Here is a 27,701-nt window from a genome sequence, read left to right as displayed (position 1 = left end):
AAAGAACTGAACTTATTGCTAACTAATGCCAGACACCAGTGTCGGACTAGTGCTTTTTACCCACTTCAGGGTGGTATGAGCTGATATTTGTGCATCTGGTATGGAAGCCTTTCCTTGTAATAGTTATCAGGCTGTAGGTGAAATCCACTACAAAAATGCAGAAAGAGTTTGGATGCTGTCTGTTTAAATGGAATTGCTTTTGATCAAGTTGGTATTTAATGCAAAATGGCTTAAACGTAAACCAAGTTCCACACTAACTTCTTTGACTTCAAGTAGTTTTGTTTTGAATCGGAATTCATCTACAAATTTGACACTGTAACCTTGGTCTGGAATAAAGACTTCAACTGATTAAAGCACTACAAAGTCAATTTCCTCTACCTTTAACAACCGTGTTTTCAAATCAAAAGCTAGGAATGAGACATGTCCAGCCCACTTACCCAGTCTCATTAACATGGGTCCTACTTCTTTTGCTGTGATATATATATATATATATTTTGGATTCTGTTATTTCCACTCCAACTCATCTGATGAAGTGGCCTTAGCCATGAAAGCTATATATTTTGGTTAGTCTCTAAGCCTTGGCCTATACTAGGACTTTATTTTGAAATACCCTCCCCTCTCCTGTCGAATTTATAAGCAGCGTGTCCACACTAGCAAGCCAAGTCCACACTACCCGTTATTTCGAAATAACAGTCCTTTTAATTTGAAAACTGAACTGCTTTTCATCAGGAATAACACTACTTCCGAAATTGTTATTTCAAAATAATTCTAGTGTGGACACTCCAGTATCATTATTTTGAAATAACGACTCCCCAGAGTAATTTGAACGAATTATTCCGCAGTGCTTCCCGGGGCTCTAAATCCGAGGTAGCACGTCCACATTAACGGAGCCTACATTGGACTAATGTCGAGACTTCCCCATAGTGAAGACACATTATTTTGAATTTGTTAAATCAGGAGTTAAGTCAAATTTAGTAATTTCGAAATAGTTTCCTAGTACAGACGTGGCCTAAGGTGCCACAGGATGACTCGTTGTTTTTAAAGTTACAAAGTAACACAGCAAGCCCTCCAAGACTTTTTGTGTTTTAGTCGACAAAGTCAGTGCCAGAACTGTGTCAGGGATAAGTCCCGGAAATTTAAGAGCATGCTACGGGATCTTTCTCAATGCAGAGTCAGACAAGATCGAAATGGGTGCCCGTCTTGAGTTCTGGCAACCATGTCCCACCACTGGGTAACCTAGCGTTATTACTGACTCAGCAACCGCCTACAGAATATTGGAGTTTTGTTTTAGTAGCTCAATCCCAGCCTTAATCCCCCCCCCCCCCCCCCCACACACACAGACTCACAAAATATCTCTGACCCAGGGTCCAAATTCTGAGCAACACTGAGAGGCCTTATTTATCCTGGTGAATTGGGCTGCAAGTCAGTTTTCTATAGAAATGTTTGCTCTCCTCTTCACCCCTACAGGGAAACTCATGATGAAAGCCCCACCCCTTATTGTTATTTTATAAAAAACTATTCTCTTCCCCCATCCACCCATTTTTCTCAAACATTTTTCACTAGGAAATGATCATTCACTTCTAGCTCGACTGCTGAGCACCTACTGAAATGTTCCCAATAGGCTACATGGAGCTACTCCCATGAGTTAAGTGGTCCCTGGTGGGGGTAAAAGGCTCCATTACTATAAATAAATCTGGAATAATTCTAGAGTTACAAATTGTAAATCTGGAGTTACCCCATCGTAAATGAGATTAGAATCCAATCCCAGGGCATTGGTTCCAGAATTACAATCTGAGCTTCCTTTTAAGGCCTCACGCACAACAATCTGTCCCTGGTGTAACCTCAGATACTCCTGGTTTGCACCAGCAGGAGCGAGAGAAAAATCTAGTTGAACATTTTGAATTTTTGACGAGTGAAAACAAATGTTGGATTCAGGTTCTCTCTATAGAAGAGGGGCTGTTGGAGGCTGTTTAATTATTCTTTCCCTTTTCTCTTGGCTGTTGCTGTGATCTCTGCTGGCTCCGAAGTTAGCAACACAATACGTTGCAGATGTGACATTGCAACAGGATGACTTAATGTGTGTGTATGTGGCTGGACAGCCCGCTTGTCCCTGCCTTCTCATATGCCAAGGAAGAGATCACGGGTGTGCGAGGTGAGCAGCGGGGTGATGTGAGCACTGAAAAAGGTCAAAATGTGCCTTTTATTTTCTGCACATAAATCTGAAGAAAATGAAATTGAAAAAAAAATCACACCAAAAACATCTCTTTTCATCAACATTTCTTTGGTTTGTGCCAAATAAAAAGTGAATTTTCTATGTTTTGCAAAGATCTGAAATTTTTTTTGACAAAATCAGACATTCTTGTGAAAATTTCCATCCACTTAAAAAGACGTTTTGTGTTGAAACTAATGTGTGACGAAAGCCTGATCAGCTCTAACTTAGACACGCCAAGAGCAGATAACAATTAGGGTGGCTGAATGACTTGTTCGCAGAGTTAAGCCTCTAAAGCAGGGGTGGGGAACCTTAGGCCGCCTGCTTGCCTGGATCCAGCCCCTGAGGCTCAGGGCTCCCTCCCCCCTAGCATCGGGGAGCCAGCGCCTCCTGTGGTACTGGGGCACACAGACTCTACTTACCTGGGCCCCCATAGGCTCTGGTGTGTGAGGGGAATGTCTTTCTCCTCCTCAGTCAGGGCCACGTCAGTGAGGGTGAGGTTTTTTGAGGGGTTTTTGTGTGTGGCTTCTCACTTGTGTGCAGCCCCTGACTGATTATTCTCTGGATCAGCAGCCCCTGACACAAAAAAGGTTCCCCGCCTCTGTTCTAAACTAAGATATGCAGTGTATCCAAATGTCTAGGTCCTGTTTTTGAGGCAGGGCCCTCCTTGCTCACAAACCCTTCAATGAATTTTGCTACCTCACAGGGAGCATGTTCTTTGGAGAAGTCACACTAATCTCTGGAGTCAATTTTGATTCTTAGCATTCCCCTTCTTTCATAAGGTCAGAGATGTTGACGGTTCCTTGAGGAATTTAAGAACTAAGAACTAGGGGTCACCAAATGAAAATAATAAGTAGCAGGTTTAAAACAAACAAAAGGAAGTTTTTCTTCACGTAGTGCACAGTCAACCTGCGGAACTCCTTGCCAGAAGATGTTGTGAAATCCAGGACTTTAACAGGGTTCAAAAAAGAACTAGATAAATTTATGGGGGACAGGTCCATCAATACTTATTAGCCACCATGGGTAGGAATGGTGTCCCTAGTCTCTGATTGTCAAGGGCTGGAAACGGGTGATAGGAGAGGGATCACTTGATCATTCCTTGTTGTGTTCATTCCCCCTGGGGCCTCTGGCATTAGTTACTTTCGGAAGACAGAATATTGGGTTAAATGGACCTTTGGCTGCACCAGTCTGGCTGTTCTTCTGAGGACAGTCTGGGAAATGTTTTTTCTAGGTACTCCGAATTAGAACAAATATTGGCTGCTGAGGCTTTAATCGTTGCCCTTCACAAGGCTTAGTTTGCAGTGTAGCTTCTCCTTTATGTACATGGCCCTTTCCCCAGTGAGGCCCATCCAACTCCCATAGTGGGTAAGGGACCAGCTTTCTTGGGAAGGAGGGTCGACACACGATGCTTCCAAGGAATCGTCGGCCACTCAACGGATCGATCACTTTCTGTTCTTTAAAGCACTTGAATTTCTTTCAAGTGAAGGCCCCAGTCTGATCTCAAACCAGCGTGCCCAAGGGTCACTGCTTTGAAGTCAGTGTCGCTAGACAGTGTGTGACTGTGGTTAGGGTTGAGTCCTCAGGGAGTTAGCTACCCAAATCCCATTCCCCACATCCCTGAGGCCGCTTTGAAAATCCCAGCCTGTCTCACTACTGCTATGTTTCTGAGAACTCGGTCCCAGAAGTTAATTATCTGCCCTGATTTTCCAACATGTCCCTTTGCCCAACTTTCCCTTTATTATTATTATGATTATTTTTGTTCTCTTGGGAGGCTTCCCATTGGCATCACTGAACACCACCCTGCTATAACCCTCCTCCTCTGGCAGCTGAAACCTGCTGGCATTGCTCTCGAATGCGACGCTACCTGCCAGTGCACCAGGCAAGGTGGCTTTTCCTTTACGTCTTGGCTTTCCTCTCACTTCCCCTCATGAACTCGGTTGCCAAATGGTGTAATTTTACAGCCTGGCTCCAAGAGCCAAGAAATACGTTTGCTGGTAGAAGCCGTGCTTTGGACATTGTCAGAAACATGCAACCTCAGGGTTTTGGGAGCCAGCTGCACCGAAAAGCAAGACACCCACAAAGTAGCTTGGATGTGTTTTTCTCCCCCCTCTCAGATTTCCATGGACCGCCACACATTGCTGTGGGTGGTTGGGAGCCAGGCATGTGAACACACATAGAGGAGAGAGAAACTCAAGGGAAAGGGAATGGAGGGGAACAATGCGCGAGACATGGGCGGCAGCATGACTTCCTTGATAGGGAAATTGAACACAATCAGTAGAAACAGATGCTGGCTCTGCCACTGCCCTCTTGTGCAACCATGATGATGTCACTTCTCCCTTTCCCCCGTGTTTCTCCTCCCCATCCACTGCCTTGGCGGGTCTTGTCTATTTAGATTGTAAAGGACTCTCTCACTATGTGAAGTTAAGTACGCCTTGGCTCTGATCTGTGTCTCCAGATGCTACTAAAATATTCCTGCTCGGAAGACGAACACCAACAAACATGACTTTCGGTCTGACTTTTCCTGAATTTGCGTGTAGAACCAGCTAAGCACTATCTTCCAATACAACGGGCAAGAACCACTTACCAAAGCCATTGTCAAAACATATGAGCCAACCGCCTTTAGCTGAAGGCTGCAGAGTTGACCAAGAATGGTGTGAACTTCTGTCCGTCTGATTCACCTTTCACTGTGGTTTCTGATGCCAAACGTAGATTTGCCAAAAGTTTGGGTTACAGAATTTCCTCAAGTTGTACTACTTCGAACACATCGGACAAGTGGTGGGTTTGAAAAGGGGCATGCCCACCAGAAACAGGACTAGTGTTAATGTTTATAATACAGTAGCTGTCTATAAATCCCAACTGGGCTATTTTTCATAGATTCTAAGGTCAGACAGGATCATCTCGTCTTAACACAGCCTGTAGAACATCCCCTGAATAATTCCTAGATCTGGTGTTTTCGAAAAACATTCCATCTTGATTTAAAATTTGTCACCACAGCAGAATCTGCTCTGATTCTTGGTAAATTGTTACAATAAAAATTTACACCTTTTAAAAATTTACACCTTATTTCCAGTCTGAATTGTCTAAATTTCCAGCCGTCAGATCGGGCTGTATCTTTCTCTGCTGGACTGAAGAGCTCTTCCCCCCCAACCCCCCTTCTGTTCTGAAATTTGATTTGTCCTTTTCATATGTGTTCATTTTTTTAATTGTATCCTTTGGTATATACGGTTGTGACAATTTTCTTCCACTATTTGATCTGAGGAAGTGGGTCTGGCCCATGAAAGCTCATCATCTAATAAACCATCTTGTTAGTCTTTAAAGTGCTACACAGTCCTGTTTTTTATTAAATATTTGTTCCCCATGTAGGTATAGACTGTTAAGTCACCCCTTAACCTTCTCTTTGTTAAGTTTTCCAACCAGTTGTGCACCCACTTTAGAGTTGGTTCATCTAGGTCAGTGGCTCTCAACCTTTCCAGACCATGGTGCCCCTTTCAGCCGTCTAATTTGTCTTGTGTACCCACAAGTCTGGCCTCACTTAAAAGCTTCTCACAAAAATCAGACATAAAAATACAAAAGTGTCACAGCACAATTTCTGACAAATTGCTGGCCTTCTCCGTTTGACCACATAATTGTAAAATCAATCAACTGAAATATAAACATTGTACTTACATTTCAGGATAGAGTATATAGAGCAGTACAGACAAGCCATCATCTGTATGAAATTTTAGTTTGCACCGACTTCACCAGTGCTTTTTAGGTAGCCTGTTACAAAACGAGGCAAATATCTAGATGAGTTGATATAGCCCCTGGAAAATTTCTGAGCACCTCACTCCATGTACTGGTCTAGGCTACATTTCCCTAATTTGTTTATGAAATAGTCACCTGAAATCGTATCATAAGCTTTATTCAAGTCAAGGTATATCACATCTACTTCTTCCTCCCCTACTCCCAAGGATTGTTACCATATCAAAACAGGCTATTAGGTTGTGATGTGATTTGTTCTTGAAAAAATCCATGTTGACCACTACCGCAATTTAGCGAATATAACCAACAGGTTATATTCATTTTTACAAACCCTGCAGTCCCCCCGCGGGGTATACTCGGGTGCGGGGTATACAACATTTTTTTACACACCGCCCAGTTCCTGCTCAGCCTCCAGCCTCCGGGCGGTGAGCGCTCCCCCGCCTGGTTACTGCGCAGCCTCCAGCCTCCGGGCGGGGGAGCGCTCAACGACCGGTTCCTGCACAGCTGGATGAGCGCTCTCCCTACCCCTTCCTATGGCTGTGGAGGAACCGGGCGGTGAGTGCTCACCACCCGGACGCTGGAGACTGCGCAGGAACTAGGCGATAAGCACTCACTCTCCTGGAGGCTGGCGGCTGCGCAGGAACCGGGTGGTGAGTGACTGGTTAATTCCCACCCCCTTTCCCCGCACCATAAATATACCCCCGGCACAGCCTTGTGTACCCCACGGGTTATACTCATGTGCGGGGTATTCAAGATTTTTTTAACTCAAAAAGAAAAAACCGTGGGGTATATTCGGGTGCGGGGTATACTCACCACCTTATTAACTTCTAAAAGCTTACAAATGGATTGATTATTCACTCCATTAGTGTTCTGGGTTCTGAAGTTAAGCTGACTGGTCTATAACTCATGGTGAAGCCTATATCTATAGATCTACATCTATTCATCTTGAGTATCTCTCTATAAGGCGTGTTTTCTCATTGTTTCATCATTTGGTTGGCTCGTTGCTGTCCACTGTCCACTGTGTCCACATCCTTCTTGAATTGTGTGCACCAGAATAGGGCACAGGATTTCACCAATGGTTGTACCAGGGTCAGACGCAGAGATAAAATACCTGGTCTATTCCCACTTGAGAGTCTCACGTTTATGCACTGGAGGATTGCCTCAGTTACTATGGTCATGTTTTCACTAGGAAACTATTTCAAAATTAGTAAATTTGCCTTATCTCCCAATTTAACAAAATCAAACTAGCGTGTCCACACTATGGAGAAGCCTCAAAATTAGTCCAAGGCAGGCTCCGTTAATGTGGACTCGCTACCTCAGACTAAGAGGCCCAGGAAGCACTGGGGCGTCAGTTCGAATTACTCTGAGGAGTAATTATTTTGAAATAGCAGCACCAGAGCATCCACAGTACTGTTATTTCAAAATAACTATTTCAGAATTAGCGTTATTCCTGATGAAAAGCAGGAGTACAGATTTAAAATAAAGCCGCCAGTTATTTCAATCTTGGGCTTGGTAGTGTGAACGTTCTGCTTATAAATTCAACCTAAGGGGGGTTATTTCGGAATAAAGTCCTAGTGTAGACCAGGCTAAGGGAGCTCATATTCAGCTGTTTATACCCCACCATTCCCCAAAAATATTTTTTCAGAGCCACTTTATCACAGAGTATATTTCCCAGGATCAGTCTCTACTCCTGTAAGCATGGCCTATCCTTCTTGTTCCTAGATGTACATATTTACATTAATAAATATGTAGTCTAAACAGAGAAGACAGAGGCTGGGAAAGGCACAGCAATGGAAAGTGACTTGCCAAAGTTCATACAGGAGGTCAACAGCAAAGATGGGAATAGAAGGGAGGTCTCCTGATGGCCAGTCCAGTGCCCTATCCACTGTGCCACGCTACCTCCAAGGGATGTTTCTTTTGTTCCATGTGAAGTGCCCAAGTGAATAAGGTACAGACTCCGAACAGCAGACTCAGAGGCTACGTCTACACTGGCCCCTTTTTTGGAAGGGGCATGCTAATTTTGAAAGTGGGAATAGGGAAATCCGCGGGGGATTTAAATATCCCCCACGGATTTAAATAAACATGTCCGCCGCTTTTTTTCCGGCTTGGGGAAAAACCGGAAAAAAAGCATCTAGACTGGCCCGATCCTCCAGAATAAAGCCCTATTCCGGAGGATCTCTTATTCCTACTTTGAATAGGGCTTTATTCCGGAGGATCGGGCCAGTCTAGACGCTTTTTTTCTGGCTTTTCCCCAAGCCAGGAAAAAAGCGGCGGACGTGTTTATTTAAATCCCCTGCGGATTTCCCTATTCCCACTTTCAAAATTAGCATGCCCCTTCCGAAAAAGGGGCCAGTGTAGACGTAGCCAGAATGTTCATGTGGATCCAGAAAGAGCAAAAATAAATGTATGTGAAAAGCTCTGCATCTTTAGTCAGCCCCGGAAACGTTCTACAGAGTCAATGTACATCAGGTTAAACAAACTCAGGCCTCTTCTGAGAACGCTGTGGCTCAAGATGGACATTTTGCACCAGGCTTCTTTTAAAGAGCAATAGTACAGGACTGTGCCGAGACCAGTCTGAATTATAAGCCTCCGCTTTATTTTTATTCTTGGCAGAGACGATCTGCAGCAGTGTGGCTCGGCACGTCAAGTCTGGCACCTGCTCACAATAAATCCGTAACGACGTTGAAGAGTTCACCATATTATTTTGTTTTATTTCTGGTTTGGATTTGAATTTCTCTGTTCCATAAATGCGAGAACCAAAGTGTTTTCAAACAACAGCGTGCACATACCTGGCATTATTATTGGCGCCCCTTCTTTTGCGATTTCATCCCGAATGCAAAGCAGCCCACACAACATTAGCACCTGATAGTATTTGCATGCCAGCTGAGATGGTCAAAATAAGGTATCCTGCATGTGTGCTCGGTTAATGCACTTGTGTTGGGTCTTAGAAACCTGAAAAGTTCTGATGTCAAATCCTGCCAGAAGCTGAAGAGGGAAGCAGACCTCCTAGCCTCATCTTAATTTCCTTTTCCGCCCAGCAGAGAACGGGAACCCACTCTGATAATCTGCATAAGCTAGCTCCCAGGCCCGGAGCTGCCTGACTGGAGGAACATTGGCAGGAAGAATGCCAGCCCAGAACTGGAACCCTGGAGGATGTGGATTGAGGAGCAGTGCTGCAGGCATGTGGAGACCGGCACTGCAGTGGTAGGGGATGCTGCAGGGCAGGAAAGAAGTGAAAAGTGTGGATGGTATCTACCCATCGTATGCCTGGGTGCCACCGATACCAAATTCCTACCCGAACTGCCACAGCTGCGCTATGATCTCGGTGGGAACAAACACGCGACATTTGGGCCATGAGAGAGGGTCTATGATGCTGCTCTGGAGCCCGCTGCAGAGCGAACGCCTGGCAAGGAACACGTGTCACAAATGCTGCGTGCAAAACGACTCCGCTAGGTATGAACACAGTCCCACATCCCACTCCTTCCTCCCCATGGAAAACCTGGTACGGGCCCTCTCAGGCTGGAATGATCTGGGCCCCATTAAGCTTCGAATCCACCACAATCTCTTCAAGAGTTAAAGCCTCTTGTCTCTGAGTTTTTGGTTTTCAGCAGCAATCAACCAAGGGGGCAGAACGGTCTGTTTTTTTCAATCCTCCCCAGCATCAGGGAATCATGGACACACACGAGACGTGGCCAGCTGTCGTGGGACACGCCTGCCAAGTGGTGGAAGAGACTCTTCCAGCAGAGGCACCTGGCCCCTTGGCAGACACTGTGAGCAGCTGCGTTTGCAGTGCGAGAGCCGCATCTGAGCCTGCCAGGGGGGTGAACTGCTGACGGGGCTGCTCTTAAATCTTGGGCGATGGTTTTTTTTTTTTTCTGGACTCACCTTTGATCCTGGGCAAAGAGGCTCTGGGCACCATTATCTGACTGCAACTATCTCCGTGTGCAGATGCCTGCAAGGCGTTCCACCCAGAGCTGTAAACCTCAACGCCTTTTTCTTGGCAAGCGGGTGTTTCCTCATGACGGGTAATGATTTTTCTAATGGGAGCCTGCCAGCATTGATCTCACTCATCACTTGCTTTGTGAAATGAGGTCTGTTTACACGAAGAAGTTCCTGACAAATAAAGCTGCCTTATTGGGGAGTGCAGTTCAGGACAGTCAGAGGGGCCTTAAAATCATGGGTACCTTAAAACCACTTTGCTGCCATTTCTCCCTGTCTGGACGCTCCCAGCCGGCATACACGAGGCGTCGGCATGAAGAGCAACTCTGTCTCCAGCAGCCTGCCACAGCCACACCTTAGCCACGTCCTGGTCTCCACCAGTTTCAGTTCCTCCTGGCCAACTGACCTCACCACACCCTCACGTCCCAAGTTTCCCCCAAACCATCTGCCCTGAAACATCCAGACCTCTTCTAGAACATTCTAGGCCTCTCCTAGAACATTCCAAGGAGTAATAACGACGAGAAGAAAGCCTGCTGTTTTAACTGACGATAGCCATCATGCCAAGGCAGACGCGGTACTGGGTTGGTTTGGAATAAAAGTAAAACAAGTCTGCGTAATCCCAAAGAGAGGCTCTAAGGGAGCTCAGGTGTCAGGGAGAAACACAGAAATGGTTACAAGCAAATAAAACTCAAAAACGCTTTCCAGGGTCTAAGACTTAATAAAACTACAGTCTCGGCCTAAAGTACGAGTCTGCCCACACTTCCATCCCTCAAGATGGCTGACTACTCCCTCCTCAAAATCTCCTACAAAGTCCTTTGTCTTCTGAGGCAAGTGCTGATGTGGGGTTCTTTGCCCGTGTCTTTCATGACCCACTAAACTCCTGAAATGTGTCCTTCTCCAAGACCAGTGGTCCTACTATGTGGAAAAATGCCATGGCAGCTGCTGGAGAAGGTTCCATGCTGGTTTCCAACCTCTGGGGCTTTGTACCATGCAATCTGACCTGTCCCTGTAACCCCTGATATGCCAATGAATGACCACCTCCCTGTGATCACTGAACCTGCATGGGGGTGCTGGCCTTTCCTTGGGCTGGAAAAAGCCTGTCCCTAGATTGTCTAATTCAAACACATTTCAGTCCCATATTTCCTTCGCATTTTCAGCCCTTTGCGCTTTTTCCATATACGCACAATGCAGGAACAGTACAGACTGGTGGGTTGTTTTGGCTTTCTAATGAGTACTCCCACAGCACCGGCTAGAGACGGGTTACGGCATACGTGAATCAGGGTCCACTGAACTGGTCAGGCAAGAGGAAACTCACGACTTGACACCAGGGAGCCCCTTGTCTCTGGCACTGGGATGTTCACAGGAATTACATCCCTACGTAGGCACCAGCCAGAGAGTGAAATTTGGGCAGCGTTCCAGGGACATTAGTCAAGGTGGAGGGGCCCAAAATTGACTCTCTTTGCTCCAGAAAACACACTCAAGGCAGGAACAACAAACCCAACAGGGAAAAAAAGAACAAGACAAACACATTACCATCTGCAACAACAAGGCTGAAGCATTCTTAAAACTGTAGCTCTCTGGCTGGCTGGCTCACACTAATCAAGATGGCAGCTGGGTCAAGTTCTCTGAGCCGATAGGACAGGCTGGTGTCTAGGACAGGCTACCCAACTGTGGAAGCCCCGGGGGCCACAAGGATACTCACAGCACATGCCGAGGGCTGCAACTGAAGTGTGGTTGCATATACATGCAAATATATGCAAATAGCTTCTTTCACACTGACGGGCATGAATACAAAGATTAAGGCAAAACTACACAACACGCAGGCTCCATTTAAGTCAGTTTTGCTGATCTTAATAAAATGCAACATTTACCTGATTTCCACCCACATGACAGCACTTTGAATGAGCAATGACAGTCCAGGAATGTAACCACTAAAACGCATATCAACAGAAGACCATTATATTGACTATTATATTGACAACCCAAACCACGTTGCAGGCCACAAACAAATGGATGTTAAGTAGCCCTGATCTAGCACATACAATTCCCATCAATTTCAACCTCCCTGCCTTGCTCACACAAACAGAGCCATGACGAGGAATGGTTGGTGCTGCATCTATGTATGCATTTCCATTTTAAAAAAGATAATCAAAGACGGAGCGTAGGTTAAGACTGACGTAACCCCTGGTTTCAGAAGGGAAGAAAACTCTTGGTGAGAGTGAGGTGGATATTTTGAAAGAAAGAAGCATTTTTAGTGGGAGGGGTGAGAGATGAGGATTACATATGGGACTGGCCAACGCTGTCAATTTCTCTTTAAATGCAGTTTATAGAACACAACAAATATTTGAACAACAGAGGAAGAAAAATGAACCGATTACGTATTTACATTTACAGGAAAGACTGCATGTTTCGTTCATGTTCAGACAGATCGGCTGCATAGCTTTCCCACCCATGGGTTGCCTCTAGGCATGCTTTGTATTATAAAAGTTAAATGCCCAACACAACTGGACTGCAGCTCTGAGACGAGTCATACTTTGGGAGTGTCGTCCTCAGTTCTGTCGGGCTCACAGGCGCCTTACAAGTTGGCAACAATGGAAGCCTCTTCCCTAGACCTTTGCATTACCGCGTGAAAGAGTCAGAAGAATAATTCAGGTGGTTTCTGGGGAGGGGGTGACTCCGGACAAAGCAATATTCTCCAGGCCTGTTGGAATCTGGAAAAATACACTCAGCCTAGCCACCATGACTCCAATAACAATTATAAAATGTCCAATAAACCTGGCATGTAATGTCAATTCAAATCTTGAAAAACAGAATTAAGTGGTATATCAACATTAAACTTTATGGCTTCCTTTGCAGAGCAGAAGTATTGTCAATAAAAGTCATTCTGAATGAAGAAAAGGGCAGTAAATATTAAATAAACAGGTTTTTGTTGAAATGCTATAAAGGCTCCAGAGTTGCTTATTACACTGAGATCCTTTTCCCCCTCGCAGACGCCCCTTGTGATAGAAATAGGTCGGTAATTGCAAACTATCAATAAAGTGCCAATTAAAGGGCGGTTGGATGGACACACTTATATTATGTCATTACGAGCCTTTATTTTACGTACCTTGCTTTCTCAGATCCCAGTGGCTCCCCCTTTTAAATTCTGTAGCATACAATGGCTGCATTGCCCATTAGCGGGTCCTCTGAGAAGTTGCTAGCTCTGTTCGTCAGATGTTGGAAATGGGCAACAGGGGAGGGATCCCTTGATGATTCCCTGTTCTGTTTATTCCCCCTGGGGCCTCTGGCAAAAGACAGGACACTGGGCTAGACAGACCATTGGTCTGACCCAGTGCGGCCGTTCTGATGGTCTTACGTTTTTCGGCCCGGTCGGGAAGGCTGAATTAAGACCGTTTGTCTCTAGGTTTGATTCTGGCTGTTGAGTGGGCAGCATTTGTTTCCTTTGCTACAATGCTCAGCATTCGCTGTACGTGTAAGAGGGCCCCAAAAACACAGCAAGCCAGAGAAAGCAAATAGATAATGCAGAGCTATTTGTGCTTCTTTCTGGTTCATGAGGGGTAGCTGGAAGGATGGAGTTGAATGGCAAAATGGTGTTTTCTCAGACTGGTGCGAAACACTGAGATCTTGGCAGCCAATCTTGATAACCAGACAAAACTGACCTGGCTCAGAGTTTTGTTACACGCACAAAACACCGTTTAGGTTTGACGATGAGCCTGAAACTGAATGTATCCGTGATGACCTGGGCTTCTACAGCAGATGCACAAATCTCACCGCTCTGCGTATGGTTCCAGTGCAAAGTGATTGTTTATGGCATGTGAATGTTTAAGCCAGGGGTGGCCAACCCATTTAACAAAGAGAGCCAAAACAGCAGAGGACAAAATGTGAAGAGCTGCACCAGAATTGTCAAGGGGGGGGGAAAAAAGCCCCCCAGAACAGAATTGTCGAGTAAAAACAAAAGACTTAAAAAGAAAAAAAAATTTAAAAGGAGGCTGCCCCTTTAAGACAGCAGCCATCTTGGACACCATTTTTAAAACCCTGCAGCTCCGACCTGGCAAGCACAGGGAATCCGGGGGGGGGGGGGGGGGGGGGAGAGGGCAGGAGAAGAGCCAGTGGGGGACAGGGGCTGTTGGGGGGGGCACAGGAGCAGCTTCGCAAACCACACTGTTGGGGGGCAATCGTCACATGTGGCTCGCAAGCCACGGGTTGGCCACGGCTGGTTTAACCAGTTAAGGTTAACCGGTGGGGACTGGAGCAGTTCCCTGCCTGCCCACAGCCTGCAGGGCACCCTGGCCTTCGAAAGCAGGGGCTGCTCCGACCCGGCTAGGCTAGAGCAGTCCTTCCTCTCCTTCCCACCCAGCCCTCCTTTAACCAGTTAACCTGTTCACCAACTAAATGTGATTTTACAGCTCTGCTACCTCATGGTTGAATTTTAACAAGCCAATCTAGTGCTAGTACCTGAATATTTAGGTGATCTCACATATGAAGGAGTTAAGCACAATCCATTACCTACGCAGACCTGGTTTTCTAGCAATGCTCTGTAGTGTTCACCACAACAGGAAAAGGGGCCGCCCTTATCGGATTTACCTAGGCAGTTATCGGAAAATGTCTTGTTTTCAAGCAAATAAGGTCTATAGATCAACTACATTTCTATAGATCCACTGGGCCCTTACACTGTAAAACTAGAAGAGTGGAGCAGAAGAGCACCTGTGCACCAATGCATGTGGTATTCATTTCTCCAAACGCTGTGACATGCTCAGGTTCTGAAGGAACAGGCACCTTAGAAATGCCACAGCGATGGGGAAATTATTCTGTCGAGCACACTGAAGAACACACAGTTGCCGCCACAGAAGATCTTATGTAACCACATAAATCGAGCCGATGCTACCGTGACGCACAAAGGTTAACACCGAGAGATGGGATTCCAAAGGGTTGCCTTGAGGCTTGTATATTTGCACAGCACATGTGACAGGATACCGCTCTTAAATAATAATCCACATGTGGGTAAAAGAGAGGAGACACAGCGAACAATTTCCTTAGCCTCCTAAGGCATCATCATTTTTACAACAATCACGCTTCTCCTCCAGAAACACTGACTAGTTCCGTATGGGTGTACTGCCGGGTACAGCGTGTAGGATGACCTGTGCGTGGGCACTACGTTCTGACAGATCAAAGACTCTCACCTGGATAGGATTTATTTTTTTCAAGTGAGAGGCTCGGATTGTCCCAGGACAGAGACAATCACACCAATTTCTAACCCATTGCACCACGTCCCGGCTTTGGTTCCCACTTGCCGCTGAATGGAGCGCCCAAGAGAGACTTCACAACGCATCAAATGGCATCAGAAATGCACCACGAGGTGTGAAAGGAGAGCAAACAGGCCACATGTGCTGTGGTACTTGCTATAGGGTGTGATTGGGGAGGTGGGGCATTTCATCACAGACCCAGAACTCCCCTGCTTTCATGTCAGTCTTTTAAAACCCAATCAGCATTTTTCTGATTTACCCAGGCAGTTTATACCTGTGGTGGCTCTTTGGGGTTCTACGTGTGTCCCCAGAGACATTTCGTTTACCGTTGCCCACGCACAGGGTTGCCAGACTCCACTGGTTTCCATCCGTGTAGGTTGTTTTTTTTTCCCCGACTGGTATTACTGAAGTGACACACGTGTACAGCCAGGGCACGTGAAGGGAGGTGCGTGTTGATTGCACACAACAACTGAGAGAGCAATGCAGGACTCTGCAGCCAGAGCGTGGCTAACGTTCAAACGGCACACCCCACCAATTCTAGATATGCAACCCCAGTTAAAACACTACCCTATCCTGGGAGACTCTGGGTTACCTTGGTTACATAAGAATGGCCATAGTGAGTCAGACCAAAGATTCATCCAGCCCAGTGTCCTGTCTGCCGACAGTGGCCAATGCCAGGTGTCCCAGGGTATGTCTACACTACCCCACTAGTTCGAACTAGCGGGGTAATGTAGGCATACCGCACTTGCAAATGAAGCCTGGGATTTGAATTTCCCGGGCTTCATTTGCATAAGCGGGGAGCCGCCATTTTTAAAACCCCGCTGGTTCGAACCCCGTGCAGCGCGGCTACACGGGGCACGAACTAGGTAGTTCGAACTAGGCTTCCTAGTTCGAACTACCGTTACTCCTCGTGAAATTTACAAGTGCGGTATGCCTACATTACCCCGCTAGTTCGAACTAGCGGGGTAGTGTAGACATACCCCCAGAGGGAGTAAATCGAACAGGTAATGATCAAGCGATCTCTCTCCTGCCATCCATCTCCACCCTCTGACAAACAGAGGCGAGGGACACCATTCCTTACCCATCCTGGCTAATAGCCATTAATGGACTTAACCTCCAGGAATGTATCTAGTTCTCTTTTAAACCCTGTTACAGTCCTAGCCCTCACAACCTCCTCAGGCAAGGAGTTCCACAGATTAACTATGCGCTGTGTGAAGAAGAACTTCCTTTTATTTGTTTTAAATAACAATTTAACTGGTTACGACAATCTTGTAGTCTACTTTGATGACAGAGATCCACTCAAGTGGCCCACTCACTAGTTTAGGCTGCCCATAGCTGATTTATATGTTGTTCTCCAGTTTACCTATCACATGTATTTACTACAGATATAAAGGGTTAACTGGTTACCCGGTAAGCATTCGCCTTAATGGCATGCTTGACCATTTAACTGGCCCCCAGCCCCGCTGGAGCAGCAGGCTTTCAGGCCACTTAATTAGTTAAACATACAATTTAACTGGTTAGCATTTTCAACAAGATTTTACACCCCTACTAGTCCCAAAAGCTCTAATAGCTTCAGTATACGAGCTTCCCCCTGCTGAAGAGACATTGAACAAAAGACCTGGGACCAATCCTATTCAACTTATTTGTAAATGATCTGGAGAAAGGGGTAAACAGGGAGGAGGCAAAATTTGCAGGTGATGCTCGACTGCGCAAGATACAGAGAACACACAGAAACCTGTTGAAGAGCACTTTAACCTGCCCGGGCCCCCCAAACCCCAGCCCCCTTGCCTGTCCCACCGCCACGTGGGACTCCCTCCAGTGCTTGGGGCCAGTCTGCTTCAAGCCAGACTGATGTGCCCTCAGGCCAACTGAGGGGCGGGCTACAGGGGAGGACCTGGATGCTGCAGCCCAATGGGCGGCACCTTGGACCCACTGGTGGCGAAGGAGATTATGGGGGCTGTAGTCGCAGACGGGGCCTGTGCACCAGCTGTGTTCTGCACATGCTCAGCCTGCCCCCTCCCCGGCGCCTCCCCTGCCAGACGCTTCACGCTCAGTTTCAAATTCCGGCAGGTGTGGAAGCAGCTGGCACCCACGGGGTCCTAGCGCCGTCCTTCCCTCTGCTGTCCAGCTGGCACCCGTGGGGTTCTAGGATTCCTAGCACCGTCCTTCCCTCCACTGCTAAACTGATGCCTCTCTAGTGTGACTATTCATTGCTTTTAAGTTTTTCCAGTTACAGACTAACTCAGCTACCCCTATGATGCTCAAGATAGTTAAGACCAAAGCAGACCATGAAGAACTTCAAAAAGATCTCACTAAATTAAGTGATTGGGCAACAAAATGGCAAATGAAATGTAGTGTTGCTAAATGTAAAGTAATTCACATTGGAAAAAATAATCCCAACTATACATACAAAATGATGGGGACTAAGTTAGCTACAAATACTGAAGAGAGAGATCTTGGAGTCACTGTGGATAGTTCTCTGAAAACATCCACTCAGTGTGAAGCAGCAGTCAAAAAAGCAAATAGGATATTAGGAATTATTAAAAAAGGGCTGGAGAATAAGACAGAGAATATCTTATTGACTCTACATAAAACCATGGGACGCCCACATCTTGAATGCTGCATACAGATGTGGTCGCCTCATTTCAAAAAAGATATATTGGCATTGGAAAAGGTTCAGAAAAAGGCAACAAAAATGATTACGGGTTTGGAACGGGTCCCATATGAAGAGAGATTAAAAAGACTTGGACTTTTCAATTTAGAAAAGAGGAGACTAAAGGGGGATATGATCGAGGTCTATAAAATCATGACCGGCATGGAAAAAGTGAATAATGAAAAATTAATTACTTGTTCCATAATATAAGAACTAGAGGTCACCAAATGAAATGAATAGGCAGCAGGTTTAAAACAAACAGAAGGAAGTTTTTCTTCACTCAGTGCATAGTCAACCTATGGAACTCCTTGCCAGAAGATATGAAGGCCAGGACTTTAACAGGGTTCAAAAAGAGCAGGATAAATTCATGGAGGTTAGGTCCATTAATTGCTATTAGCCAGGATGGGTAGGAATGGTGTCCCTAGCCTCTGTTTGTCTGGAAATGGATGACAGGGGAGGGGGTAACACGATGATTATCTGTTCTGTTCACTCCCTCTGGGGCATCTGGCATTGACCACTGTCAGCAGTCAGGATACTGGGCTAGATGCACTTTTGGTCTGACCCGGTGTGGCCGTTCTTATTTAACAATCAAAAGTTGCACCTGAGATTCAGAATGGCTGCAGTTTAATTAAGAAGCAATTTACTTTGAGGGAAAAGACTTGGAGAGGAATTAGCAAAGGAACAGTCTAGGATTTTCCACTTTTGAGTTTTTCATGGATTGCCTTGTTACATTAAACATTTTAACTTTAAAATATGGACCATTTTAAAATTCAAAGTAAAGTCATAAAATCTGGCCGCGCAGAAAAACGAAACCAACATTGAAGAGGCTACATTTTCCCATCCATATTTGTCAATGTTCTTCAGAGAATAGAAATGTTTGAAAAAAAAATTAAATGTTTTCATAAAAAGATCGATTTTTGATAAATAGTGAAATTTCATCCAACACTACCAACTCCGTCAGCTGGAGCTATGACCCAACTGTAGCGATTATTTTAATCCCTCTATTAATGTTGGTCTCTCGGCTCACAACAATGCTAATTGTGATGTAGATAAATCGGCAGGGATGCCTTCATGCATCAGACCAGACATGCCCCCAGCAGCTTTGCAAAGAGGTATCAGCCACTGATTTTGAATAACCATCAACTTGGGCTGGATTTCAACGAGTGACCTAACCTGAACCATCCGGTGCCTCTGCCCTAGATGTTAATGTATTTCCTGAGACCTTATACAGTCATGCTGCAAGATGTATAAAAATAGGAGGTGGCTTCCAGAGTCTTCCAAATGTTCCAGCAACCACTCACGAAGCTGCGATGCTAATCAGGCCAAAGTAGGAATGTCTTACCTGGAAGAGAATCTGTAGCACGCCGTGAATGATGCACATGCGCCGTCCCATGAAGATAAAAAACGGCACCACCAGCTCAATGAAGTGATTGCATAAGGTCTCAAACTGGTGAAACCACCATGGGGACCGATGCATGTAATAGGCAAGTGGGTTGGGTACAGGCTGGGTCTGAAAGAGAGAAGAAAAAGTGTCACGGGGCAGTAGACTTCCTCTGCATCCACTACCCCTACTAACAGAGCCAGTGGAACCTATTGTATTGAAACATTCTACGAGAAAACGATTTCCTCCTGCCACCACCTCAATGCCATTTTTAGAAGACCATTTCCCTCGCATTCTTACTTTGGCATTTTCTTGCTGTGAAACCAAAATCTGGGGACACTTTTTTTCTTCCAAAACCCCGAATCCTTTACAGATTTAGGTTCCATTTTTTTTCCCAGCAAAAAAAATTAGCCATTTTCACAAGAAGCCTCCCCACAGACAAAACTGGAGTTATCTGATCAGCTCTAATTCTGTAGACGCTGTGTGATTGCAAGGGATGAAAAATACTGATTAATCAGCTAACCAGCTAAACCATCTGTAGAAGAAACAGCTGGCAGCCCCTAAGGTGGGGGGGGGGGGGAGGAGAGGAAGGGCAGGCAGCAACTTCTACTCCCATTCCCCCATGCAGGCTCCCAACTCTTGCGGGACTGGAGCATCCCTCCACCCATGGTGGGTTGTGAGCAGGGGGCGGCTCCCAAGTACCAGTTAACCGGTATCCAGTTAGCAGGACAGTCACTATGGGAAAGAATGAATGGACACAAATCAGATATCCAAAAAGGCTGGTTGGAGAACACTTTAACCCGTTTGGGCACGCATGAATGGATTTCCAAGTCACCGGGTTGTTTCAGGCCAATTCCACAAGCCAAATACACAGGGAAGGGTTGGAACGTAACTTCATTTACAAGTTTAATTCTTATCAGAATGGAATGAACAGAGACATCAGCTGGCTCCCACTTTACCTTCCACATCCTAATGACTTAACCAACCAACCAACCAATGGAGGTGCGAATTGTTCTTATCAGCCTCTTGTAACTTAAACAATCTATCCTATACAGACTAACTCATCCGAAGAATCTATTCGCTATCTGTTTTCTCCTTCCTCCCCATCTTCCCCCCTGTCCCTTCCCTTATTTATTCTTGGATCTGGACTTTGAATACTCCAGTCATCTGAAGAAGTGGGTTTTGCCCATCTCCATGTTTTGTTGGTCTTTAAGGTGCTATTAGACTATTTGTTGCTTTTTAAGTTTTTCCAGTTACAGACTAACTCAGCTACCCCCTCTGAAACCAGTATCTAGTAACCCATTCACATCCCTAGCGGTTACTTAATGCTTCTCCCTTATAAATCCTCCTCCTCAACAGAGATCAAAACAAGTGGTAAGTAGCATAAAAGAGGCGATACAGCTAGAAGAACACAGGGAAAGAGAAAGGTGTTGCATTCCTGGGGTGTGTCTAGACTACATGCCTCCTTCGACGGAGGCATGTAGATTAGCCAGATCGGAAGAGGGAAATGAAGCCGCGATTAAAATAATCGCGGCTTCATTTAAATTTAAATGGCTGCCCCGATCTGCCGATCAGCTGTTTGTCGGCAGATCGGGGGAGTCTGGACGCGATGCCCCGACAAAGAAGCCTTTCTTCATCGACACAGGTAAACCTGGTTTCACGAGGCTTACCTGTGTCGATGAAGAAAGGCTTCTTTGTCGGGGCATCGCGTCCAGACTCCCCCGATCTGCCGACAAACAGCTGATCGGCAGATCGGGGCAGCCATTTAAATTTAAATGAAGCCGCGATTATTTTAATCGCGGCTTCATTTCCCTCTTCCGATCTGGCTAATCTACATGCCTCCGTCGACGGAGGCATGGAGTCTGGACACAGCCCTGGAGATTACATCTCCTATTCAATCACAGAACCAGGAAAGAAAAGGAAGTCAGGGCTTCTGATTCACAGAGGTGGGCTCCATTTCAGCATGTTTACATTCTAACTAAATGACTCCAAATGTGTGATGTCAATTTAAGATGCTAGTGTTTGCACCACATTATTTGTATAGCATCCTGATGTTTTCTGACACCGGGAACTTTTCCATGCAGTGCAATAAACCTGCTTCTTCCATCACTCAGACGAAAACAAACTCGTGGCAGCGAATAACCTCCCCAGATAAAAATGCTCCATTAAAAAAAAAAGTAGCTAAGAATTCGCCTTTGCATGTCTAGCAAACGTTCATATTTATTAGCCTTGTTTGAAAATCCTGACAGCAAAAACAATAGCTGAAAATCACTGTTTTAATTGAAGGAGACACAACACATCTTCAAATTATTTGTAGCAAAATCCAAACGACAAACAAGGGAAAATATTGTACTATGCATGACAATGGAGTCCGCGCTCCTGGCCAAATCCCACAACTATTGTAATTCCCTATTAGCAAAGCTGGAATTAATAAAGCTGTTGCTTTATCTGGGTCTAAGGCTGTTGTAACCCGCCCCCACCCCGCCCCAGGACAAAAGACCGCATCCTTCCTTCCTTTAACACTAGGACAGGATGGAGCAATCCAAGGGGTCAAGGAACTCTGCCAAGGCCAATACGACTAGGGGGTTGAAGGTTATGGTATTCATACATCCTGGTTCTGCAGGATGATCAGTTTGAAATGCCATTGGGGGCCCCTTTCCCCTCCTCCCCGTCACTTGGGAGCTGTTTTAAATTAATCTGGATGTTTGAGTCTTCACAAGCAATCCCCACTACTACAGAGAGATTCATCAAAGGTTGTTTTCTTTATTCCACCTTGACTCCAAAACTGCTGGGCAATATTTTTCCGTTTGGAAAGGAGAGCAAGTGTGTGTGGATTATGTAATCAAAGCCAAACTGGATATGGTGTCAGCTTTACAGGGTGTAATTATACCCAGCAACATGGGGGGAAGGGACAAGTGGGTTGAAGGCCTGCAAATTATTTATTTATTGAAAATAATTTTACTGCACCTCTCTAAAATATTTGAGGTGGCTTACAAAATATTTTTAAAAGACAACAAAATATTTTTAAAGGACTATATAAAAGTAAAATACAGAACCCCAAGGGGGGGGGGCAGAAAACCTGTTAAAACACCTCAAGACACACACCTAAACACCAATACAAGCACGGGTAAAATGGCGGCATTGGCCTGGCGCCAAAACAGTACCAACGTTGTTGCCTGGTGACTGTCCGGGGGAGAGAATTCCATAGCCTAGGGGCAAAGGCTGAGAAGGCCCTGGTCCATGTAGATGTCAACCTTCTCTCCATAAACGGAGGAACACAGAGCAGAGCCTCCTCAGCGGACCTCAATCCCCGGGTGGGTTTGTATGGGAGGAGACGGTCCTTTAATTCTGAAATTAAAACAACAAAGTGAGGTAAAGATGAGACACACCCACCCGCACCCCTCTTCTATTTTATCTTGCAGTCGGTGTGCTGTGAAGACATGCCCACATCTCTTAGCTACCTCACTTTTGGGAAGAACCAGAAGTGAAGATAACTAGACCCTTGAGAAAGGCAGCGACTGTGGGGCACAACAAACCCAGGTGTTGAGAAACATGTTCCCATGGGATTGCCGGACCGCAGAGGTTCTGTTCAGAGAGGCATCCACACTTTCCTACGTCTCTGAAGCTCCCCCTTCTGTATGGGAAGAAAATGGACATGGGGGAGGAGTCCCATGCAAAACTACGACTGCAAATCTCATCCATGCTACGGAGCCTTTGCTGGCCTAGTTCTGCTGGCATCATGAAAGCGTTGTGAATACTAGAAAAGGGAGGTCTGCCAGCATAGGCACGGTAGCTCTCAGAACGACATCGGTTAGGCCAATAAAAGCACTCTTCTGTTGGTACAGTTGTGCTGACTCTGAGATTTTGCCGGTATAGCTGTCTCTGTTAGGGGGCGGGATTTTTTTTCTCCACACTCCTTACTGACACAGCTATGCTGGGAAACCTTTGTAAGCTTTTGGGATATCCGAGTTAGTCTGTACAGGTAAACTGAAAAAATAACAAATAGTCTGGTAGCATTTTATAAGCTAACAAAACATGTATGGTATCATGAGCTTTCGTGGGCACAGCCCACTTATTCAGATGACTGGAGTGTTGGATGTTTAGGACCAAAATAAATAGGGAAGATGGGGGGGAAGGTGGAAGAAGGGAAAATTGGGAAGGGGGGCGGGACAAGAAAAGGCAGTGGGCAAAAAATATTTTCAAGGGAAAGCGGAGCTGGAAAGCAATAGGGAAAACAAATAGTCTATAAGCACCTAAAGACTAGAGAGCCAAAGAGGGCAGATAAGAACCATTAATTAGCAAACAACAAAGAGTCAGGAAACACTTAAAGACTGATGAAACATCTAGATGGTATCATGAGATTCTTCAAAGACAAAGAACCATTGTCACCTTCATTGTTTGATAGGTAGGCAGACCAAGCCTGAGTCCTTGCTTAAAAAAGACATTTGTATGTGTGTGAAGACAAGCCAGAAAATGCAAATGGATTTTTTGATCTTTATCCCAGATCCTCATCAGACTCAGGAAAGCTCTACGCTACTGGAAAAAGTCAACCTAGGATACACAACTCCATCTAGAAGAATAGCATAGCTGGAGTCGACTTCAGCAGAATTTCTGCAGCATACCCACTGCGGGAAGTCAACGGAAGAAACTCTCCCGTCGACTTCCCTTACTCCTCACAACCTTGTAGAGTTCCGGGATCAATGAGTTCCGGGTTGATTTAATGGGGCCTAACTAGACATGATAAATCAAACCACAAAAGATCAATCTCTGGAATGTCCATCTCGGGGTAAGTGCAGACCTGACCTACGTGGTGAGCAGCCATATTAGTTATCAATAATCGTCATCCCAAAGTACAAAGCAGAGAAAAAAAGACGAGATGGAGCTCCGCAATTTGTCATGGAGTCAGTAACACAGTTCATGCTAGCACAGTGCCTTTTTCCTTCCTGTTTCTCAGTATCTACATGCACATGTTGGTAGAGGAGAAGATGTACAATAGACGAGAGGAGTCAAATAAGTCCCCGACCCAAGAGCTCAACATTCTAACACGGCAGCAACTCCACCACAGAGAACACATGGCTCCCTGGAGGATTTGTTGAGGGAGGGAAAGAAGTGTTTTTGATGGGAAACGGTTTTAGGCATATGGAGCCTATCAAGGCATTATCAATAATGTAACCTTCCTCTCCTACACTGTAGCCACCTTTCAAAACCATAAATCTTGTGTAAGTCAACTATGGGAAGTAACAGGAAAGTGTGTGTGCGTTCACACACACACGTGTGTGTGAGAGAGAGAGAAAGAGAGATTAGTTAAAAAATAGGTGAGGAGAAGAGGGGGAGCAAAAGAAGTGAAAAGCCCAAAGGAGCGTGTGCTGTGTGTGTGTTCTTTCGGAATGCATTCCATATGGTTGTGAAGCACGGGTGTAGCGCTTTGTAGCTTTCCCAGTGAGAAACAAGTATTTACTCAGGAGAGGGTGTTGAGGCTAAAGAAGAGGTCCAGAGCAAATCTGAGAGACAGAGTTGCCCCCAGCAACCCTGACACACAGGCACCTGTGGCACTGGGAAAGCTCTCCCTGTTTTCCTTTTGTGTTCAAGTCAACAGCTGCCCATAGAAACATGGAGTGGCTTCCCCTCCACTCCTTCACCCTACCTCCAGCATCCCATTCCACCTGAGGAATACCCACATTGGCACTGTCAAAGCCGGGGGAAAGGTGCATGGAGCATCTGCTGGCATTTAAGAGGAAAAAACCTACCGAGCCATATAATTCTGGCATGCCGAGTGCTTTCCTAGCGCAATTGTTTCCTATGAAAACATCTCTGCTGTGTCATGAAGAGGCGTCCGTGTCAAACCCATCGGAAGAGGGAAACAGTCCATCTTTTTAATGAGTTTAGTTTGGGGGTGTTAGTAAACCTCCAGCTCCACTCCTTTGCTGAGTCATAACCTTGTGCCTCCTAGAAAGCTTCCAAGAAGTTCTACGTGGGAGAACTGCACAAGGGATAGGGTTTGTGATCCACTTCAGTATCTGCAGCAGCCGTTTATGAATCAAATTAACCAGCTGCAAGACAAACTTACAGCTGACACGGAGAGGAATAAGTCTTGGAATAAGTGACAATGGTAGATAATCCCACAAAATGCTTTTAAAGTTGTTTGCAACAACATGGTTGTGTGGGTCAACCTATCAGTGATTATAATAAATCTATGGCCCTGCTTCGCTCCTCCGCAAGTAAGAAAAAACACCACACCCGTGTTTCTATATTGAAACACCACACACACACCACATATACACACATTCTTTCAGATCCCAGTGCGTTAACACCTGCAGAAAATTTAACTGATTGAAAGTATTTCAGAGAAGAGAAATAAAAGTGAATAAAGGTCTGGAGGGACCTACCGATAAATAAAGATGGAAAGAAACAGGATGAATTTGGATGACTTGGATTAACGGACAAAATAACTGTGTTCACACATATGAACAGTACAAACATCACAAACACAGGAATAGTAGAGGGGGCACGAAGAGAAGTTATGGAACGAAACTAGGGAATGGTGAAACTCAGGGTACGTCTAAACTACTTTTTTTTAAAAAGAGGATACGCAAATTCTGCGGGAATTTGCATATCTTCTTCCAATCTCACTTTCGAAAGAGGATCTTTCAAAAGTGAAAGTAGTCTGGACGTGGGTTTTTTGGGAAAAAAACTCCTTTTTTGAAACCCTCCCACCCCCACGTAAACCTTGTTTTTTTTTTAAGGAAGAGTGGTTTTTTCTAAAAAGGGTTTTTTCCCGAAAAAAACCCATGTCCAAACTACTTTCACTTTCAAAAGATCCTCTTTTGAAAGCGAGATCGGAAGAAGATATGCAAATTCTCATGGAATTTGCATATCCTTTTTCGAAAACAGAACGTAGTCTAGACATAGCCTCAGGCTGAGAATCACAGGAAAAAGTTTTTTCTGGCCCTCTCCCCCGGCATTACAGTACTTTTGTTTTCAGGTGTTGTGTATTCTCTTGGGGCGGGATGACAGTCTGTAACGCCAGCTGAAGACAATCGCTGTTTCCTTCCCTTGCCTTCTATAGAATTTCCCTTTGTCCAATACCACCACACCCTTGTGGGAATATACAAAATTCAAGATGGATTCCACCATCGGGTTACACGACCACATATCTTTTGTAGCATGTCTGCAGGAAGACAATTCTCCCCCACTCAGTAGTTTCTTGTTAATGGCCTATTAGCTGTGTATCTAGCCTCTTCACTGTTGTTCCTGATGGGCTGAAAATAGGTTTTTCTCAACACATTGGTAATAAATCTACGGTCAATATACAGATACAAAAATGGCACCTGCACACATGTAGAAAATGCACATTCAAGGGAATACAAGCTTTCCGGTGATCAAGTAACATGCAGTATTTTGCATAAAGCATATTCAAGTCAGGTATAGTCCTATTCCTAAGCATGTTTCCATAAAGAACACAGAGTGCAACCTCAGAGACTACAGCAAACACCTAGCTACCTAAATAATCAAAAGAATCTTTCACAACTATCATTTGTTAAACTTGTGAGCTAAACAGTATCATTTCCACACAACATCCTTTCTAAGGATCACACTGCAGGTATGTCTCAGGTGCATCCGATCTGCATATCTGTATGGAGGTTTTTACTATGATGTGCACCACTGAGAAACTGGGGGGGGGGGGGGGGAGGGAGAGGAGGGAATGCTCCCAGAAAGCCCCTTTCACATGCCTGGTGATTCTGTCTCTTTTCTAAGTGGTTTTCTGAAAAGCAATCTCATTCCAGGCACATCCCATTTTCCTGGTGCACCTAAACCCTGACCTTGCTTTAAGTTCTGATAAGAGGAAGCTGTCTACTGAATTTGGTGGTCCTTTTACCATTTAGGAGGAATTCTTGAACAAAGAAACAAACAAACAGTCCAACAAACTCAAATATTCGAGATATAACAATTTGTTTTTATATTGAGACACCACACATACACCACATATACAGGCAGTCCCCGAGTTACACGGATCCAACTTATGTCAGATCCGTACTTACGAATGGGGCTTTTCTCGCCCCGGAGGACACGGGCGGCGGGACTGCCCAGACGCGCCGCGGTCCCGCCGCCCACGTCCTCCGCGGTGAGAAAAGCCGCTCCGTGTCTCCCTGGTCTGCTGGGGGGGGGGGCGGGGGTCCCCAGCAGACTAGGGAGACGCGGAGAAAAGCCGTGGAGGATGCGGGCGGCGGGACTGCGACGCGCCTCGGCGGTCCCGCCACACGCGTCCCCCTGGTCTGCTGGGGGGGGGGGCGCAGTAGCTGCACCCCCCCCCCAGCAGACCAGGCTTTTCTCGCCGATGCCTGGGGTAGAGCAGCTGGGGCGCTGCCAGGTTGGTCCCGCAGCGCCACTCCTCGGCGCTACTGGACCAACCTGGCAGCACCCCAGCTGCTCTGCCCCAGGCATCCTGATTCAGCCGCTGCTGGTCAGTTTCAGCAGCGGCTGAATCAGGACGCCTGGGGCAGAGCAGCTGGGAAGCTGCTGGGTTGGTCCAGTAGC

General features: G+C 45.7%; 1 protein-coding gene across 4 annotated transcripts in view; it reads right to left on the bottom strand.

The window, feature by feature from the left end:
- Positions 1 to 27,701, bottom strand: part of LMF1 (lipase maturation factor 1) — a 438,974-nt gene that overhangs the window by 109,851 nt on the left and 301,422 nt on the right. For all 4 annotated transcript variants that reach the window (XM_075899802.1, XM_075899803.1, XM_014569758.3 and 1 more), the window contains one exon: positions 19,128 to 19,295. In XM_075899802.1, the coding sequence (XP_075755917.1) occupies positions 19,128 to 19,295 (168 nt within the window). The remainder of the gene's footprint in view (positions 1 to 19,127; positions 19,296 to 27,701) is intronic.

This window comes from Pelodiscus sinensis, chromosome 16, assembly GCF_049634645.1.
Source record: "Pelodiscus sinensis isolate JC-2024 chromosome 16, ASM4963464v1, whole genome shotgun sequence".
In the NCBI taxonomy this organism is placed as follows: Eukaryota; Metazoa; Chordata; order Testudines; family Trionychidae; genus Pelodiscus; species Pelodiscus sinensis.
The sequence above is the reverse complement of the archived record's forward strand: the minus strand, read 5'-3'. Positions and strand labels throughout refer to the sequence as shown.